Below are 17,450 nucleotides of genomic sequence, written 5' to 3'. Positions count from 1 at the left end.
TTCTACATCGAAGGAAATTTTAAGATTTTCTGTGTTTCTTTGTTATTATTAATGACGATGCTGACAAAGTTGTCTATACAAGAAAGAATCTTTAAGTGGAGATTTCTCCACAGCGATACGCATTGAAAGAAACGAAAACCGATTCCCAAAATTGATGCTAGAGGAAAAAAAATCTACGAATAAAAAAAATTATATACAAAAAATACGGGAGCTAAAAACAGAACGGCCCAGCTGATATCAGAACAATTTGAGGCTACAAAGATGATAATGTCCGTGTGAACCAGTTTGATAAACGTTTCATTTTCGTCAAGAGCTCTGCCTTCTTCGCAAAGTATGATTCTGCATTCAACAGCATGACTTCAAAGTCATGCTTCAATGCCTCCAAGCTTCTAAAGTAGTTGTTTTCTAACCTTGCCTGGATCACTTCAAGAGACAACGGAACTGCAAACCTGGGAATTTCAGGGATCCAAACACCAGCTCAAGCACCAAAAATTTTGCAAGTTACATTCAAGATGCAAGGGAATTGGTTTCACATTCACTAAGGCACGTTTACGCTTATACTTTTTGAGAACAAACCATCTCAATAGAAAACTACAAAAAAAGAAACAGGCACAAGAAAATACCCGTTAGTAAATCGAGTCGTCTGCGAAACTTGCCTTAGCTTTTCAACCCCATAGTGATCCTGAAGATGTGCAAAAATTTAAAAAAAAATCAGAAAAGTCCATGTAATATCTCCAAGTTGATATACAAGCCACATCTAAACATTTTCAGAGATATTATACAAGAAAAAAAATTTCCCACCCTCTTTGCATGATTACCTGGTGTTTCTGGCCTGATCGCTCTAGTTTGGCAAAGGCAAACAGCAACTTGTTCATAGTCTCCTCATCTATATGAGGCTGCTCAAACATCGTACCATCATCAAAAAGCTCCCACGGACTGTGATGATGCAGTTCTTTGGGATCACTCTTATACTGAACAGCACACCTCTCCCATGGACTCTCAGGAAATTCAGAAGATTTGGGCTTCGTATATAAAACCCGGCCATACCACCAATCACCATCTTCTTCACCCTCATTTTTCCACCAGACCTTACATTTATCCCTGCGACTCCAATCCCTCTGTATGGCAGCATCAAACCGAGTTTTTTCAACAAGAAAATCTGGGAAGCCAGTCATTTCAGGTAGAGTTAATTTGAATGATTTCTGAAATGCACTGGAAGTAGGATCTATAAATTTAAGCGTCATTTTACAGCAACTATCCCCAGATCCTGCAGATGGAGCATACTCGAGGGCTTCAACCTTACAGAATTCAACTGCCCTTATGTTTCCCTTGATTGTCTTCCAAGGGCCTACTTCTTTTGACTTCATGCAGTCTAGGTACTCTTGATGGCCCTGAAAAACAAAGCTTCCAAGATAAATCATTTAAATCACAAGAAAATAAATCATTTAAATCACAAGACCTAAATTGCAGTATCCCAAGGCAAGAATCAAGAATGAACTATCGGTCAGCAAAAAAAGGAATCTTTAGCGTCTCTTCCAAGTGACCTGTCTCAAGTATGCTAATTCATCCCCCTGTTGGGGGATGTAACGTGAGCCCTCCTCATGCATTGACAACATTAACCATGACACTCTTTTGGCTGACTGATGCAACTTCCTCCTTCCATCTACTGGACTTGTGTCATGAAAGTGACAACTGGCTTTCCTGTTTCTAGTAGATCTCAATCGAACTGTCATCCTTGAGCTTGATCCCCATTCTTCGCATTGAAGCTGACATCTACTAATGGAACCATTGTGGGTATCTCTACAAGTATTATCTGATTCATGTCCCTGCCCCAAATGGAGATCATTGATTGCAATATTTGCATCATGTGTTCCCCTTGGGCCCATGGAATGCATTCTATGAGATCCACCAATTGTGCCTTCATAGGAATCCCCTCTGGAGTCAAGATGAGGGTTACAAGCAATTGAAGTTTCTTCTCTGATGCTGCCATCACGTTCTGAGTTAATTTTACCTCTACCTGGCTTTGACCTTCTATAAACAACATCAAACATCTTTTTGGGATGTGAACGGGACCCAACTGAGTCATCCAAGGATGGCATGGAAATTTCACCATTTCGTATATCCGATTCTTCCAATCTATCACCTTTATATTCTGGAGTATTTCCACTGGAACCATCATGCTCCAGCATCTCCTTAACTGGATCCTGTGTCATGTTTGCAGACTTATCAGTTGATAAATCACACGCACCATTTCCCTGATTATCTAGTGAATCCCTCAATATCTTTTTTGATCTTATCCTTATCATTGTTGAGAAAGATGGGAAGCTCTCTCTGAGATCCAGAGGGTTGTCATTCTCATTAGCCATGTGACCCAGATTTGGTAATGTATCAAAATCCATGCATCTGTTGAAGGTTGAGTGCACTTTACCACTGGACACATCATTTACAACCTCTGGGGTCTCTGGCCCAGCATTTCTTTCATTCACTGGTATGACTCCTTCATTGTCCACATCGTTTTGAACTTCTGAAGTAGGGGGTATTGTTCCATGATCTTCCTGAAACTTTGAGAATCTGTTGAGACTATTTTCATTTTCATTTTGTTCACCAAGGCATGCACTAGATCCAGTATATGCTGCTGATGAAATGGATTCTCCCAATCTCTGACGCTTAGAAGTACGAGCCTTTACACCTCCCCATCTGATATCCCCATTTTTATATTCTTCAGACAGGTCCAAAGGATAATTTTTTATCTGTGCTCTTCTTCCTCCATCCATTCTGCTGCAATGCACATCACCAGAAAAATATCCTGGATCTTGAGAGCTTGTAGGAACCCCACTGACCTTGGTGGCTTCATGAGGAGCTTTGGACGATGATCCAACCACATCAACCTGGTAGTCACACTTGTGAATTCCACTTTCTGGGAATACAATCTTAATAGAATCGCGAACTGGCAATTTAAAGACCAATCTCCTCCTATTTATAGTATTCATGTGAGATTCAGTAAGATCACGTGATTCAACAAAGTCTTCAGACTCTTCCAGGATATCTTTCCCCTTCAAATTCCTGTTCCTGTCTTCCAAAGATCTATTTGATTCATCACTTTCAATATTTGAGTCTTGCATGCCAGATTCAGTTTCTGATAAGTCACCTTCTGAACCATCTTCATCTTCTCCATCTGTAGCTGTTCCAGTAATTTTTGAAAACAAACTACGCGCATTGCGGGCAGCAGCTCTTTGAGGTCTCAAGGCCTTTGAAGTGGAAGACTTCTTCTTTGAAACTTTCCGGCCAATCCTTGATTTCCTAGCTCGATCACTTCTAATTGAATTTCCATCACACTCATCCAAATTCTTCCTCTTAACACGCCTCCCAGAAGAAGTCATTATCTCAATCTGCAAGAAGTCAGAGCAAGAAGCATAAGCTAGAAATCAAGAATAAGTCAAGCATCCATGAAATCCAAAATTTTAAATGAGAATAATAGATGAACACTTACTTCAGCCTTTTGTTCTCTCCTTTTAGACCTTCGGAAACCATCCCCGCCCTCAGCCCCACTGTCTTCTGCAGTACATTCTGGATCTTCAGAGGAACTAGAATTTGAACTTCCTTGCTCCGCCTCAGAAGAACACTCTTCAGGGGCATTGTACTCTGAATCATTGTCATCGCTTTGCATGTCATTTTCTGGTTCCCAATCCATGGCATCTATGAAATCAGGCAGTGGCTCAACCAATACATCCAAGTTGGCCAAGGCGAGTATTTGGTTATCCGGGTCTACACTGAAGTCTGGTCCAACAGCAAATCTTACAGAAGATGGCTTCCACTCCACACCCAGAGCTCCTAATCGTCTCTGCTGATACATGCTTTGGTAAGGTTCTGTATAGGGAATCATCCCTGGAATTGTCAAAAACAAGAAGCACTTGAGAGAATGTAATCGCAAATAACGCATGCCATAAGTATACTATAATGATAAGAGTTGTCAAGGTGAAATTATAACCTGAGTCACAAAGGAGATCTTGCATATTCCGCCGGAATGGTACTAGTTGAGTTTCCTGAATTAAAAGTTTGCATTGTTTATAATCAAGACATGAACAAGGAACCAAAAAGACTATGTAAAGCAGAACTTCAAATACTACATCTTTTCCGCAGGATCTATTGGGACTACGGTAAAATTTTCAACACCAGACAGTTATAGCAAAGGGGTACTATTATGATCATTTATAAACTCATAAATTGATTACCATAACTCTACTTATGGATATGCATTTGTGCATGCAAATAATAAGTAAATGCCACAGACATCAAAAGTACATGCTCGGACTGGGTAATCCAGAATTAGGGTTACAAGAAGGATGGGCAAGAATTTTTTCAAGTGGGTATGTATCTCAATAGTAATCTCAATGACGTTACATTTCCTTACTAATATTAGGCCCTTCTCAAGGTGCATGTTTCTTGACAATAGGTAAATGAAGTAGTGCATGATAATAAATAGGTTTGCTGAAGTCACCAAATTATGACAGCCAGCTAACCTGGTCAAGTACATTTCCATGGGCATCTTGTATCAAAGGCCGATAATCACCAAGGAAGAACTGTAAAGAAGTGTACACAGAGTTTAGTTTCATAATGCATTTCCAGAAAGCCAGTTCTCAGCAGAACCTACAAAAGCATGGGCGGTTATTTATAACACACCTGATCATATTTAGCATCCTTTTGGGACTCGCCTTGGCCTGTATTTAATATGTACAGCTGACCAACATCATCCGAAAGTATAATGGATGTACCATCCCTATAATAAAGCCATATGCAATAATCATGACAACAGCAGTAAGGTTGCAAAAAATTTACAGAAGTATCCACCACCATTTTGATTGAGTAGAATTAAGATAAAAAAACAAAAGCATAAAATTAAACTCCATCAAGGATAATAAAATACATATAAAATAACTTATCATGCAAAGCTGATATAACATTGCTAAGTGGAAACACCTATTTGAGATCTGAAATATAGATTCACAATCACATAAATTCATCTGACATTCACTTAGATAAGTCAATTCCAGGAAAAGTTGAACTGGTAAAATAACCATGACGCTCAAAGGAAATCCAACTGGTTTTAAAGATAGAACTAGTGATAATTTAAGGAATCAATGCTCAAACTGTGACTACATTGCTAGTTAAATCTGATCGTGAATCACATAGTACGATAAAACAGAAGGTCCAGTGGGTGACAAGGTCTCAAATGTTTGACCTTACCAAGAATCTTCCTGAAATTATTATTTGGATTTATTTTAACTGTTGGAGGACATGAATTGAAATTCAAAGTTGCCTTGAAGTTGAAAGATCTCAAACACAATTCTCCTGGAGGGACCAACCAGATAAAAAATGAATATGAATGCCGCTGCATTTTAATTAGCTACAGGGACAACAGACAAGAACCTATGAACAGAACAAAATTAAAATCTAATAGTATCTTTATGTGGTTTGTCAAGAATAAAAAGGTATTTTATACAAATCAATCGAATTTTTAAGTTGGTTTATGACAAGTGAAGGGAGAATTCTCGATGGAATACTAAACCTCAGAGCATGAATGTCAAGTCAACTTGCAAGCAAGTGAGAAAATAAAAATTGATCCACTAGTCTAACTACAAGAAGTTAAAATATAATTTCCCCAAACTTCAATGAGAACCATTCTTCACATAACATCTTGAAATAACAAAGAGAAAGTAAATTAAATGGTCTAGAAAGCTTCTATTTTAGAATATTAAACTATCATGAAACAATGAAAGGTAAGTGAGATTCATATGAAGTCACTTGACATTGATTCAGAAGAGTGACACTGATAGAATCAACAAAAACAAAAAGAGATTCTACGTTAAGCATTAACAGGCACTTACGGTGAAAACTTTCCATCTACCAACTTGAAATGTGAAATTTCATAGATCCGGATGGGTGTGCCCTCCCAAATCTAAAGGACAAAAAGAATATGAATGCACTTGTAACCAAAGAGAGGTATTAGACTATAAAATGGGCATGGCAAATTGGAGACTCACATCCCACACTATTGTTTTTCCATCATAGCCAGCGCTCATAGCTATTCTTGGGTTGAAAGGGTGAACATCAAGAACATATGTCTGCCAGGAACACAAATAACATGGTCAGAAACACTGGACACATAAGGTAAATAACGTGTGAAAAGTAAGATAATCCAACAGTGTGTCATGATAAAATGCATTGATATGAAAAACAGGAAACTGAGAAATAAGAGCAAAACAGAAATAGCATCCTTCTAAAGGAATAGGAAATTTCAGCTGTTCCACAAGGATATCCTGATAGAAATGTGATATGGATGGTTGACGAGATTTTGTAAGAATCACCACATGAAAGGCAATGAAACACAAGAAAGCATTGATCTATGCCACCAGTGGTCATGGAAGGTGCCGGGAAACAGGCTTAGAATAACAATGTATCTTTGGTCCTTGTATACAAACAGAATGGGAGGTTGAAAAGATGTCAAATTACAGCAAAACATGCTTTTGAAATGCTAAAACATACACATATTGGATAAACAAACCATTTCGAAACTAAAAATGGGTAGGGACAGTAAGATCTGCAAAAGATAGATACCGATTTCTTCTAGTGAATGAGCAAAGGAAAATTGACTGGTGAAACAATTAAAATAACATTTTCTCCTTTTGCTGCTAAGAGAGGCACTTAAAATATTACAAAAGTTTGCAGAGATTTCGTTTAGAACTATCAATGGTAATGAACGAGAGATGGTTAAAAGTACTGACAAACTGAGTTCATTAGCGAAAATACATAATATATTTAACCAAGAAGAATGAAACATTATATACAATTACCAACTGCAAAAAACTAAATCAATTTTCCAGCCCTTCTCAGCTTTTGACCATCAACTTAGAAGAAAATTCACTTAAACTGAATAATCAGGTGATATGGCAAAAACAACATGAAACAATTATAAAACTAGCAAATTGCATTTACATGACCTGAAGAAAAAGCATTCTAGCAAATCTCATTTACAGCAGTTGTAAAACTAACACTTACAGATTGAGTATGACCAGTCAAAGAATGCACCAAACTACCATCAGCAGCATTCCAAACACATATTCTGCAATCTGCACCAGAATCATCACCCCCACACAATCAACTTATAGAAAATAATGACTATATTTCCTACTTCAAAAAATATTTAGTAGAATCCAACTCAATTCTGAAATATCATTTTTTTGGTACGGTCAATTACATGGAGGAAAGGGTCTGCATTTATTCATTTATGTTTTAGTTTAAATTTTATCAGGGGGGCAAAGCACCAAAAAGTCTCTGGAAACCTTTTCAGACCTATTGAAATTTTAAATTTTCTTGTCCCCCACCCAAATTCACAAGGAAACAAATGAGCATATAAAGATCAAAAAATTACACAAAAATCATCACATAATGCTCCACATAGTGAACAGCAACAACAAACATAAAATTCAACAGAAAAATAAAGGATGATCTTCAGACAACAATGAGGACTCAATGGTTGAAAGTTTCAGCGTGCAATGAAAGTTTCCACATGTAGATTTCTTCCATTATGAACAAGTGAAACAGATAGCTGCCCTTTCTTATTTTACAATGTCCCTGAACTTGCCCGGAAGTCAAAGTGTGTGAATAGCATTCCCTTATCCCCAATTTTCTGGAAACTAGATAATCTGCTACCTGGAACAAGTAATACAATCCACTAGTACCAAGTTCAACAGAAAATGACCATTGTTGTGATCTTAAAAACAATTAAACCAACAACAACACAAAGATTAAGCCTGTTAAGAATTACACAGCCTTGTTTCCTTTCCTTTTCTGAATCTCTCCAACATTCCAGGCACTTCAAGCATTTAGTAACTAAAATAGAAAGGGAAATCATTACATAACCATCAAATACAACATATCTACAGCAAAGCATGACTAATAGAGCCTCAACAATGAGTCCCAACCAAAACATCATTTTGCCATAAAAGAAGGCTTTGCTGGAAGAAAATGGGCGCACTTAAGAATTTTAAGATGGGTTTGCTTATAAGGCGAATGCCCGGGCATTGATGGACAAACACCCCCCCTGTGTTCTAAAAAAATAACTAATAGCGGAGGGGCAGAAGATAGTCAAGTTTATATAGCTGCACATACATATTCATCCACAAATGTGTACATGAATACTTGTCAGTGAAATACACAATACCCATAATAGCAGCAAGGACAAAACGATTATCCAGACTCCACACAATCATGTTTACCCCACGAGGAGTTGGAAGAATTCTCTGTCGTGGACCTCCTCGTGGAGGTTGAGGAGGCATTGGTGGAGGAGGAACTTTCAGGTGATAATGCCGTATCCAACGGCCAGCTTTCCCCTTCAAAAAGAAAGAAATATATATTTGTTGTTCAGAAATCAAGATGGAATCCTGATACTACTCAAGGTCACATTGACCTATATTGACCCTCACAGAAACTAAATGACCGACTCTCACTTCCCTGAGAAAAAAGAAATCCAAGGGAGAGGGGGGCATAAAAAGAGGTTATTTACATGAGATCTACGTGATTTTGGAATCCAAATAATTGCACTTCCATCTCGGGAACAGGTAACTATGCTGTCTTGAGAATACCTGATGCATTTAATTACAAAGCATGTTTTGTCAGTAGATTTAATTAACTACAACAAAAGGGCGTAATATATTCTCATCATAAAAATAGCACGACATAAATAAGCAAATAAGAAAAATTCCATACCATGAATTTTTAAATTTTGGAATATTCTCTTCCTTTGAGCTGTCAGCCATAGAAAATCTACATGGCACGACACAACCACTGCAAAGCAAATCAGAATGCTATGTCAGTAATCTAAAAAAATTTTATGGCAGCATCAGCACAAAGCAAGAAACACTACCTAAATTGAACATAGTTGACATCATTCTCATGGCCAGGTAACGCATCTATCTCATGATTTGGCTGGTCTGAATCCGTGTTGGATTTAAGAGCATTCCACACCTACAAGTGAAAAGATATTGCTAACAAGCTATTCAATGTATACACTTCAATATAGAGGCACAAAGATTATTCACATCAGTTCTCCCAAAATCAATATTCACATCACATATAGAAGATAAAAATAGGATGATCATAATGCAGAATTGCAAGCGAACTAAGGGAATTCAAATATACCCTAGCAAGGTGGTCAGAGCTACCAGTGACAAATACATTTCCATGAGCATTGAATGCACAACAAAAAATTTGATGGCTCTGAGGACCACTACTTGAGGATGGACCGCTGTTCTTTCCTGCAGGTATTCCAGAGTTCTTGTAACTTCTTTTTTATAAATGAACCACTTCCTCAATCATGAGTTTGAATGAAAAGGTAACTAACCAGCCACAGGATCCGGAGGCCTTGGAACATATATTCGTGCACCTAAGTTGGAAGACCTGGCATCCCAAATCCTACATGTTCCATCATCAGAGGACCTGCAAAGCAAGAGTAAAAGCTATAAATCATAGCAGAGAACAAGTCATGAGGAGTCTGCACTGTAGTTTTCAAGGTACCAGTGCCTACTTTTCAAACAGCAATAATGGAGATTTTGCGTGAATAGAAAAAATACAAAACAAAGCCAAAGCTAAAACTTCATAATTTTACATGCATCAAAATCCAAGTGCAAAGCAAAACCAACTACTGCATGGTTACTGAAATAAGGACTTTGAATCAAAATTCATTTGAAATAATGCAGATAATATACGACTTGAGGCCTCAACTAAGCCAAACTCAACTCAACTAAATCTTAATCCTAACAAATGGAGTCAAATAGAGGAGTTGTTTGGGCTGGAATATGGATATTTATTGACAAACACAAAAATAATCGATGGCCTGAAATTCTATGAGACAAGAAGATTGAGGTAACATGCTACAAATTTAATCATGATGAGGAAAAAGAAAAAAACTACAAAGTTAATGATCCAGAGAAGAGAATAGAGATACATGGATTAAATTTCCCACTAACTTTAAGGATACAAGAGTTTAAGTTGAAAACCATCTCCATCAAATCTATTCATGGTAGGCATCAGGCTTTTCCTCAAATCATAAAAGGTTTCTGATTGGGAAAAAATTGGTCTGGTTTCAAACCTAACAAGCGATAAAATAAAGTCCTGCAGCAGCTACAGTGGCATGTTCCAAATTTCCAATTTCAAGATTCCTCGTAACAAGTCAAATCCAAAGGTAGTGGATTGATGAAACAAAGGACAAATTCTCAGAAATGTAGAGCATGCATATTATAAGAAGATTGCAATCAGCCTTACGACAAAAGCTGGTATGCAGAACCAGGCCTTGGACTAAATGCAATGGAAGTAACAGCTGCAGAATGTCCACGCAGAACTGATATTGGCATCCCATCTGGCAAACGCCACTGCCCAAATCCAGAGATAGCGATCATATATTGGGTGTAAATATAATAACCAGAAAGAAAGTCATTAATTTGCAGAAGGAAAAGGAAGCTTACAACTCGAATTATGCAATCATTTGAAGAGGATGCCACCAAAGTATTATTTGAATTTACAGCCAAGTCGGTAATGTCCCCCTTTCACACATGGATTGAAATGCAACTTGTGATTAAACAGAAATGGAAAGGCAAGGAAATAATGCATATTTGATTTATAGAACCATACTCACTTCATGCCCACGACAGCTAGCTAAGCAAAAAGCAGTTTCCATGGACCAGATTTTTACAAGACGATCGTCTGAACCAGTGACAACATATCTCCCTGAGCGATCAAATATTGCTGCAAGATTTACATCAAGGCAATTTAGGTAAAAACCCACCAACATAAACAAAAATTAAGAGAAAATGCATATGGCGGGATATCCAAGATACAGCTGGATAAATGCCTTATTTCATTTCAGATTTTGGCCGACAATAGCCACAATATATGACGTGTGGGTTTTCCCAAAGATTAGAACATAAACTGCATAATCCAATTCCATAAAATGTTGCTGTAAAACCCATACCACAATAGACAGCATTCCGATGTCCGCGTACTCTCTTGACATTTTGCATTTTCTGTACCATAGTTGATGGTTTTGCAATAGCATAGCATGCTGCACGAATAGATGGTGCACGATGGTGTCTTGCAAAACCACCCCCAATTTCCCTCAAACTTAACCCACGAACCTGATCAGCATGTCTATGAGGCCATCGCATGTGAGCAGGGGGGTGCTTGACTTGGCCATTTCCCTTATCTCTATCACCTTAGGAAGAGGAGGATGCAAAATTAGACACAAAGGGGAATTTTACATCTTATTAACTTCCAGGTAAAAATAGATGACGAACTCTAGTATCTCCTGTGGATAGACAATATCTCACAACAGCATAAAAACCTCATATACAAGTAAAAATTATGATTGTCATTTCATTTAAAAGGCTTAAATAGATGTAACATACAACTCAAAAGTGAAAATGAACCCGTTCCCAGAAGAGTAGGAACATCAGCAGCATTTGGAGCATCACCAATCAAGCCTTCTGATGGAGAGGCTGTGTTGAGCAATAATTGCTTCAAAAGCTTTACCAAGTGATTCTTCTCAATGTGAGGATACCTGTATAGGTATAATTAATGAAAGGTCAGGATCAGAGAGTTTGAGGCAAAAACTTAACAAAACACAATCTACATTATATATCCATGAAAATACAGGCAAAATTTCACAAAAGAGACCAGGACCATTATCTCAATCCATTTTTAACTTGACCATATATGTAGGCATATATAGTTTGCCCCACCAAAGCAACACTAAGAGTAATTGTGTGTGCCCATACATGAGAGAGGGAGAGAGTGTGCATTGCCTACCGCTCCTCCAAACCTTTGTAACTTAATGGAAATGATAGACCATTATCATTTTCATCCCCACTAGGCCTTTCACGTCTTGAATACCATGCATGATATCTTCTAGGTAAAAGTTGATGTTCAAGAAGTTCATTCCAAAACTGTACATAAGTTCTCTGACATGGCCCAGCTGAAAGGAAATGCATAATTAAAAAGTAAACTTCACTAAGGTCAACATCCACATCTTTCACCCTTCTGTGACTTGTCTCCGGCTCTGCAAGTTGGGCATTCTCACGCCCCTTACTTGAAAAGATCAAAGGCTTCATACTACCAGAAGGTGCATCACTTGAAGGAATGTACTTCCGAAGAGCCATGTTTCCTGTGATTCAAGAAGCCAGAAAAACAAAAGTTAAACAAAGAAGTAGATCAATTCTAAATAAAAAAAGAAAAACTAAGCATTAAAAGATACAAAAGAAATATATGGAATCCTTTAGCATGCAGCTTAGTGGAAGTCGATGATCCAATGAAATTAAGCATGTTATAATATTTAAAGTGTCCATTAAAAAAGTTTGGTTCTCAAACTTTTGTGCAGAAAAAATAACATCAAATATTTTATTCAATGATCAAATAATGAGTATTGTTGTTGGAAGCGCCCAAAAATCCAATTAGATTTAAATATCTATTGAGTGGTGCATCAGTTTTTGATGGGTTATTTGCTTCCAATTTAAGCCTTTTGCACTGTATAAACATTACAGATATTTGTAAGACCAGGTTTGATTTATATATATATAGGTGTCAAAATTATTCTAATGCTGAAAGACTGGTATAATGAATTTTTGATGGATTAGTGGTAGAAGAATGGTTCATGATTTTGTTTTATCAGATCATTCACAAAAATAATGAATTTGATTGGTTGTCAATTGAGACATGGGTCCTATAACCTGCAACTCAACTTCAATAAATTTTATGATTCCTTTATTCTTATTCCTTGGTTGTTAAATATTTTCATTGCTAATAAGAGAAAGCTCAGGTAAGTCTGATTTATTAAATTACTTACAATGCAATTAGATTTAATTGATTCTACTATATAATGTATAAAGTTTCTTATTCATTATTAATGCTAAATTTATAGATTTCACATATTTCAATAATGCTTTACAAATTTATATTTAAATAGTCAATTCGATATAATATAAAAAACCAAACAGCTGTAGTCATGGAGATAGCCCTAGCATGTCACTCTTTCTCGTATATTTCATTCAGAATGGTATTCAAAAGAAAGCATGATTATAATAAATCAAATCCATAATTAAAAATAAATAAATTTTAGTTTAAATTTCAATTACTAATCACTATAATACATTAATTTAAGAAATTAATAAATCAAATTTAAAAAAAATTGACATCATTCAGAATCATATCCTATACTCTAACGGACAAAACCCATTATTTGTGTGTTTTTATCAGTTAGTAAATTTGCAACATGTGTTTATAATGTGATCCATTACTTCCAAATTGGATCAAATCTGGGCCATTTGACACTTGTCTCCGATTATAATTAGAAAAGGCAATTTAAATTGTTTGGAATGCATCTTTTAATATTTTTAATTCAATGTAGAAAAACACTGTCAAATGGATGATAGCATGCCCTTCTCCCTCCATCATCAGCCCTCACACTCCAACCAGATTAACCGCCACCAAATAGCAAATCCAAAATCACAACAAATGTCAACTAATGGTGCTATAAACAGAAAAATAGAAAAATTTGTCAACTGTGAAACCGTGAGCCAAAAACCACAAAATTCAGATTCACCAGCATCAAATCAACCCCAAGACTTCCATTGTATACAAATCATATAATCTCCTAGGAAATGAAACATGAACAAACCTCAATTCGTCCTAAAATTGAAGGCCATGATAATTGTGCATGTGAAAGAAAATCTTTCACATATTTAACAGAACAAAAGGCCATCCACCTCAACTATCTTTGTCAAGCGCCCACGTACTAATCACACAACATACAACAAATGCTCCTATCTCAAAAGTTCTTGATCAAAGCAAAAGGGGCTCATATCCACACAAAAGCAATTAATGCTACCATCTCAAAAGTAGAACCACTGATGAAAATATCGATTGGTTGGAGAGACAGGGTAAGTAAACTACCACCAACCCTTGGGCCCCCTCTCTATCAAACCTTCGGAAATAATACCAAGAGAAAAGCGCAACATTTCCCTGAACAACCAAGTGATGCAACTAACTTCTAATAATCAAAATTCGTGATAATTATCAGGAGATGGTCATTCCTTCAAGACACCTATCAATACATGCACAACTAAGAACCTATGAGTTGAGAAACTTTACACACAGCAAATGTACTTGATTACAAAGGAATCTTTTTCAAGTAGAAACAATAGAATTTCTTATTCAAGAGTCCAGGTCCCTGTTGGAATAAAAATTCAACTAAGTGAAGCCTTTGGAGTAACCCTAGGAGGACAAAAACTCCAAAGCTGTCCAGCGTCATAACTATTCTTTACTAGACAGCTATCGAAGTTATCACCTAGAAGTCCTTCAGCATGAAATTTATAGAGGAATTCTGTCATTTTCCCCTTTATTTCTATCCACTTCCCCTGCACTCATATAATTTTCTAAGAATAAGACACCTCGCAACTCTCAAGTGAATCATCACTTGAGCTTTACGACATCAAGGTTCTGCTGAACTAGTGCAAAACAGTACTTCAACAAGCAGAGATAGACCCCAAAAAAGAAGAAGAAAAACCTACCAATTAAAAAGAAGAACAAAAGAATTGAATATAAACTCCTAATCCCCCTAATGACCCCTCAAAAACATTCCCGATACTTCAGTTACATTACTGATACAGCCTTTAAATTTTTGCTGAATCCACATAAGGTTCAACCAAAAATTAAAATCAAGCAATAATAACAATGAAGAAGTCTTTTCTTAACACACTCACATTTACGCGTGACATGAACACACATGAAGAGCCTACACATTCACCAATTGATTGGTTAACAATGCCATGCGCTACTCAATTAATAATCAATAAAAAAACCCTAATTGAAACAAATCATTAGCAAACATGATAAAGACGTGGAACCTGATGTAATGCGAGAGATAAATCAACCAGAAGGAATTCTCGTATACTTTTGAAAGCCAAACCAGCAAAAATCCAAATGCATTCCTCTGTAACACCAAAAAAACCAAAACCCTAATTTCAATTTATCCCATTTACAATCAAATACGCGCGCTAATATCGAAACAAGCCTTACTGAAGATCTAATTCAACATATTCGCCATAACCTTATCAATTTCCCAGTAAACAGACCAAAAATCATATAATGGTATAAATAAACCAAATTAATGAAGACAAAAGGAGTGTTATTGTTGTACATACCGAATATTGAAACAAAACGTCAGCCTTTTTGAGGTATGTTAGCAGTGCCCTGGCTTTTCTTTTCTCTTCGCTTCTTCTGACAATGAAGGAGATCGAGAGGTTGAAAAGAGACTGGGATTGGGTAGAATTTGAAATTCAGAGAGTATTGGCGAGTGTAGGAGACGCGCGATGAAGTGATTTAGATTCTTGGAGGGAGCTCTGTGTGCGTGTGTGCGCGCTTTCGATTCTTGCTTTGTTAGGGAGATTCGGGAGCGAGGTAGGCAGAAACGGGAGGAGAAGGCAAGGATTGAAACGTAGCGTTTTATATCTTTGCGGGCGGCTACTCTTTTTCTCTCTACTCTACAGGAGATATGAGAGAGAAATTTGAGATAAAGAGAATATTATATATAAAATTTAGGATTATCTGCTTGTTATGGATTGAAACGGCACCGTACAGGTTCTGTTTCCACTTCCAGGAGTTTGTGTCAGGAGATTGCGAAGGCGGCCCCACGGCACGGGTGAAACTTTTATTTTTTAATTTTTCAGCCCAAAAAGGATAGATACTTATTCGATGTGTATGGTAAACTTATCGCTTGTGTTTTCTATAAATTATTGAGAATCTGCATAATTTTATATTTTTAAAGTATTTCTAAAAAAATTTATATTTTTTATTTTTTTATTTTAAATTAATTATTTTTAAATATTTTAAATTATTTTGATATATTGAAATCAAAAATAATTTTTAAAAAATAAAAAAATATTATTTTAATATATTTTTTATAAATAAATACTAGGCTAGACCATATGCAAGGACAAGGCTAGAGGGGTTTTAACAGAGAGACCATGTTCGAAAATATTACCTTTTTTTTTTTTCGTTTCATGAAAATCAAACACCGTTTTTGTTTTTCTTTTCCTGATTTTAGTAGGGTCTAAAAAACCTAACCCTCAAGCAACGCATCATAGTTGCAGCACTTGAGCTCAGAACGTGTTTTGTCAGAGAGGATAAAAGATTTAAATGATGGAAGGAATAGAAGGGGATGGGAAGAATAAATTGTGTTTGTTTCGTTATTTTCAGTGAATTATTTTTAAATTTTATTTATTTATTATTAAAAAATTAATATTTCCTGTTGAAAAAAAAATTTTACTTGGTTTTTTAAAAAATATTTTTTTTATTTTCAATGGAAAACATTTTTTAAAAATTATAAAAAAAATTTAAAAATTATATTATTTGCTGATTATATCAAATTTAATTCTTAAATTTTTAATTGCTATATATATTTTATTTCAAATATTTATATTTCAATTTTATCACTTAGAATTAAATTTTTATATTAGATTTGATTTTTATTTTTATAATTATTTTTTTTATTGTTTTTAATTGAAATCTTTTATTTGTTAAATTTAGTCCTCATTTTTTTTATTATTATTTATTTTATTTGAAATAATTTATAAAATATTAAGTATTATTATTTTAATTTCTTCACTTTTCACTTTTTTATTTTTTAGATTTAATTTTTATTGTTATTTATTTAATTTAAGATAATTTATGAAATTATATTTTTTTAATTTTATTCTCATTTAACTTTTTAATTTATAAGATTTATTCCTCGTTATTTTAATAAATTTTTAAAAAATAAAATATTAATAAGTTATTTTTAAAATTATTTTTCATAATATAACCAAATAAAAAAAAGTATTTTTTAACTTATTTTTTATTATATTATCAAACATAAAAAAAATATTTTCTAGTAAATAAATAGGAAGGTTCCAATCCATCTAACTGTTTAATTTAAACAAAAACAAAAATGAGAGTCGATGCATACAAATGGAAAAATATTATAAAATAGAAGTGAATAAGGTTTGACCCTCGTTGCTGAATAAAGTGAAAACTCAATCCTCCACTTTTAATTCATTCGTATTCCTTTTTTCTCGATCCCTGGTAAAAAAAAACACATTTGGGCAGATTTTATGATTATAGTTTTTTAAAAAATAAATCTAAAAAATCAATTTTAATTACTATTTTAAAAAATATCATGAGATGAATTTTTTTATGTAAAATAAATAAAAAATCTTCATTCATAAAATTTATTTTAATTTCTACAAAATTAATATTTAAAATACAATTATATGTGAGATTTAGTGTAAAACAATATCTTGCTAACTAAATAATTTTTTTGTGGTCGGATAAAGTGTAAAAGCGATCAGCGTGTGTGTGTATATAGT

At 35.1% G+C, this 17,450-nt stretch overlaps 1 protein-coding gene across 4 annotated transcripts; it reads right to left on the bottom strand.

Annotated features, from left to right (window-relative positions):
- Window positions 1-7: 7 nt before the first annotated feature.
- Window positions 8-15,597, bottom strand: LOC105122657 (bromodomain and WD repeat-containing protein 1-like). 4 transcript variants are annotated; one of them, XM_011021926.1, is made up of 26 exons: window positions 14,952-15,036; window positions 14,808-14,839; window positions 11,860-12,214; window positions 11,460-11,611; window positions 11,027-11,266; window positions 10,691-10,800; window positions 10,521-10,598; window positions 10,321-10,427; window positions 9,401-9,495; window positions 9,199-9,314; window positions 8,924-9,024; window positions 8,767-8,844; window positions 8,564-8,642; window positions 8,222-8,390; window positions 7,057-7,127; window positions 6,042-6,122; window positions 5,886-5,956; window positions 4,681-4,777; window positions 4,521-4,580; window positions 3,989-4,043; window positions 3,491-3,885; window positions 1,545-3,389; window positions 819-1,391; window positions 624-682; window positions 140-449; window positions 8-108 (listed from the first exon to the last, which is right to left on the bottom strand). In XM_011021926.1, the coding sequence occupies exons 3-25, from the start codon at window positions 12,207-12,209 to the stop codon at window positions 254-256; spliced, it is 5,178 nt and encodes a 1,725-aa protein (XP_011020228.1). In that variant the 5' UTR covers window positions 12,210-12,214; window positions 14,808-14,839; window positions 14,952-15,036; the 3' UTR covers window positions 8-108; window positions 140-253. The 4 variants fall into 4 exon arrangements, with proteins under 4 accessions (XP_011020228.1, XP_011020219.1, XP_011020235.1 ...); XM_011021917.1 differs by lacking the exons at window positions 14,808-14,839; window positions 14,952-15,036 and adding an exon at window positions 15,249-15,597 and having other exon boundaries at window positions 11,860-12,217; XM_011021933.1 differs by lacking the exons at window positions 14,808-14,839; window positions 14,952-15,036 and adding an exon at window positions 15,249-15,597.
- Between the last annotated feature and the right edge of the window lie 1,853 nt (window positions 15,598-17,450).

Source organism: Populus euphratica, unplaced genomic scaffold (assembly GCF_000495115.2).
Source record: "Populus euphratica unplaced genomic scaffold, PopEup_1.0 scaffold1.1, whole genome shotgun sequence".
Classification (NCBI taxonomy): domain Eukaryota; kingdom Viridiplantae; phylum Streptophyta; class Magnoliopsida; order Malpighiales; family Salicaceae; genus Populus; species Populus euphratica.
Note: the sequence above shows the minus strand (reverse complement) of the source record. Positions and strands in the feature narration are given on the sequence as shown.

Bases quoted from the DNA above. Each gene is read 5' to 3' on its own strand.
- LOC105122657 (XM_011021917.1), bottom strand. From the start codon at position 12,209: ATGGCTCTTCGGAAGTACATTCCTTCAAGTGATGCACCTTCTGGTAGT. The intron at 6,123-7,056 runs GTAAGTGTTAGT...TGTTCCTGGCAG, and splicing joins TGACTGGTCATACTCAATCT to ACATATGTTCTTGATGTTCA. The intron at 4,778-5,885 runs GTAAGTGCCTGT...GCTTTATTATAG, and splicing joins GTAGATGGAAAGTTTTCACC to GGATGGTACATCCATTATAC.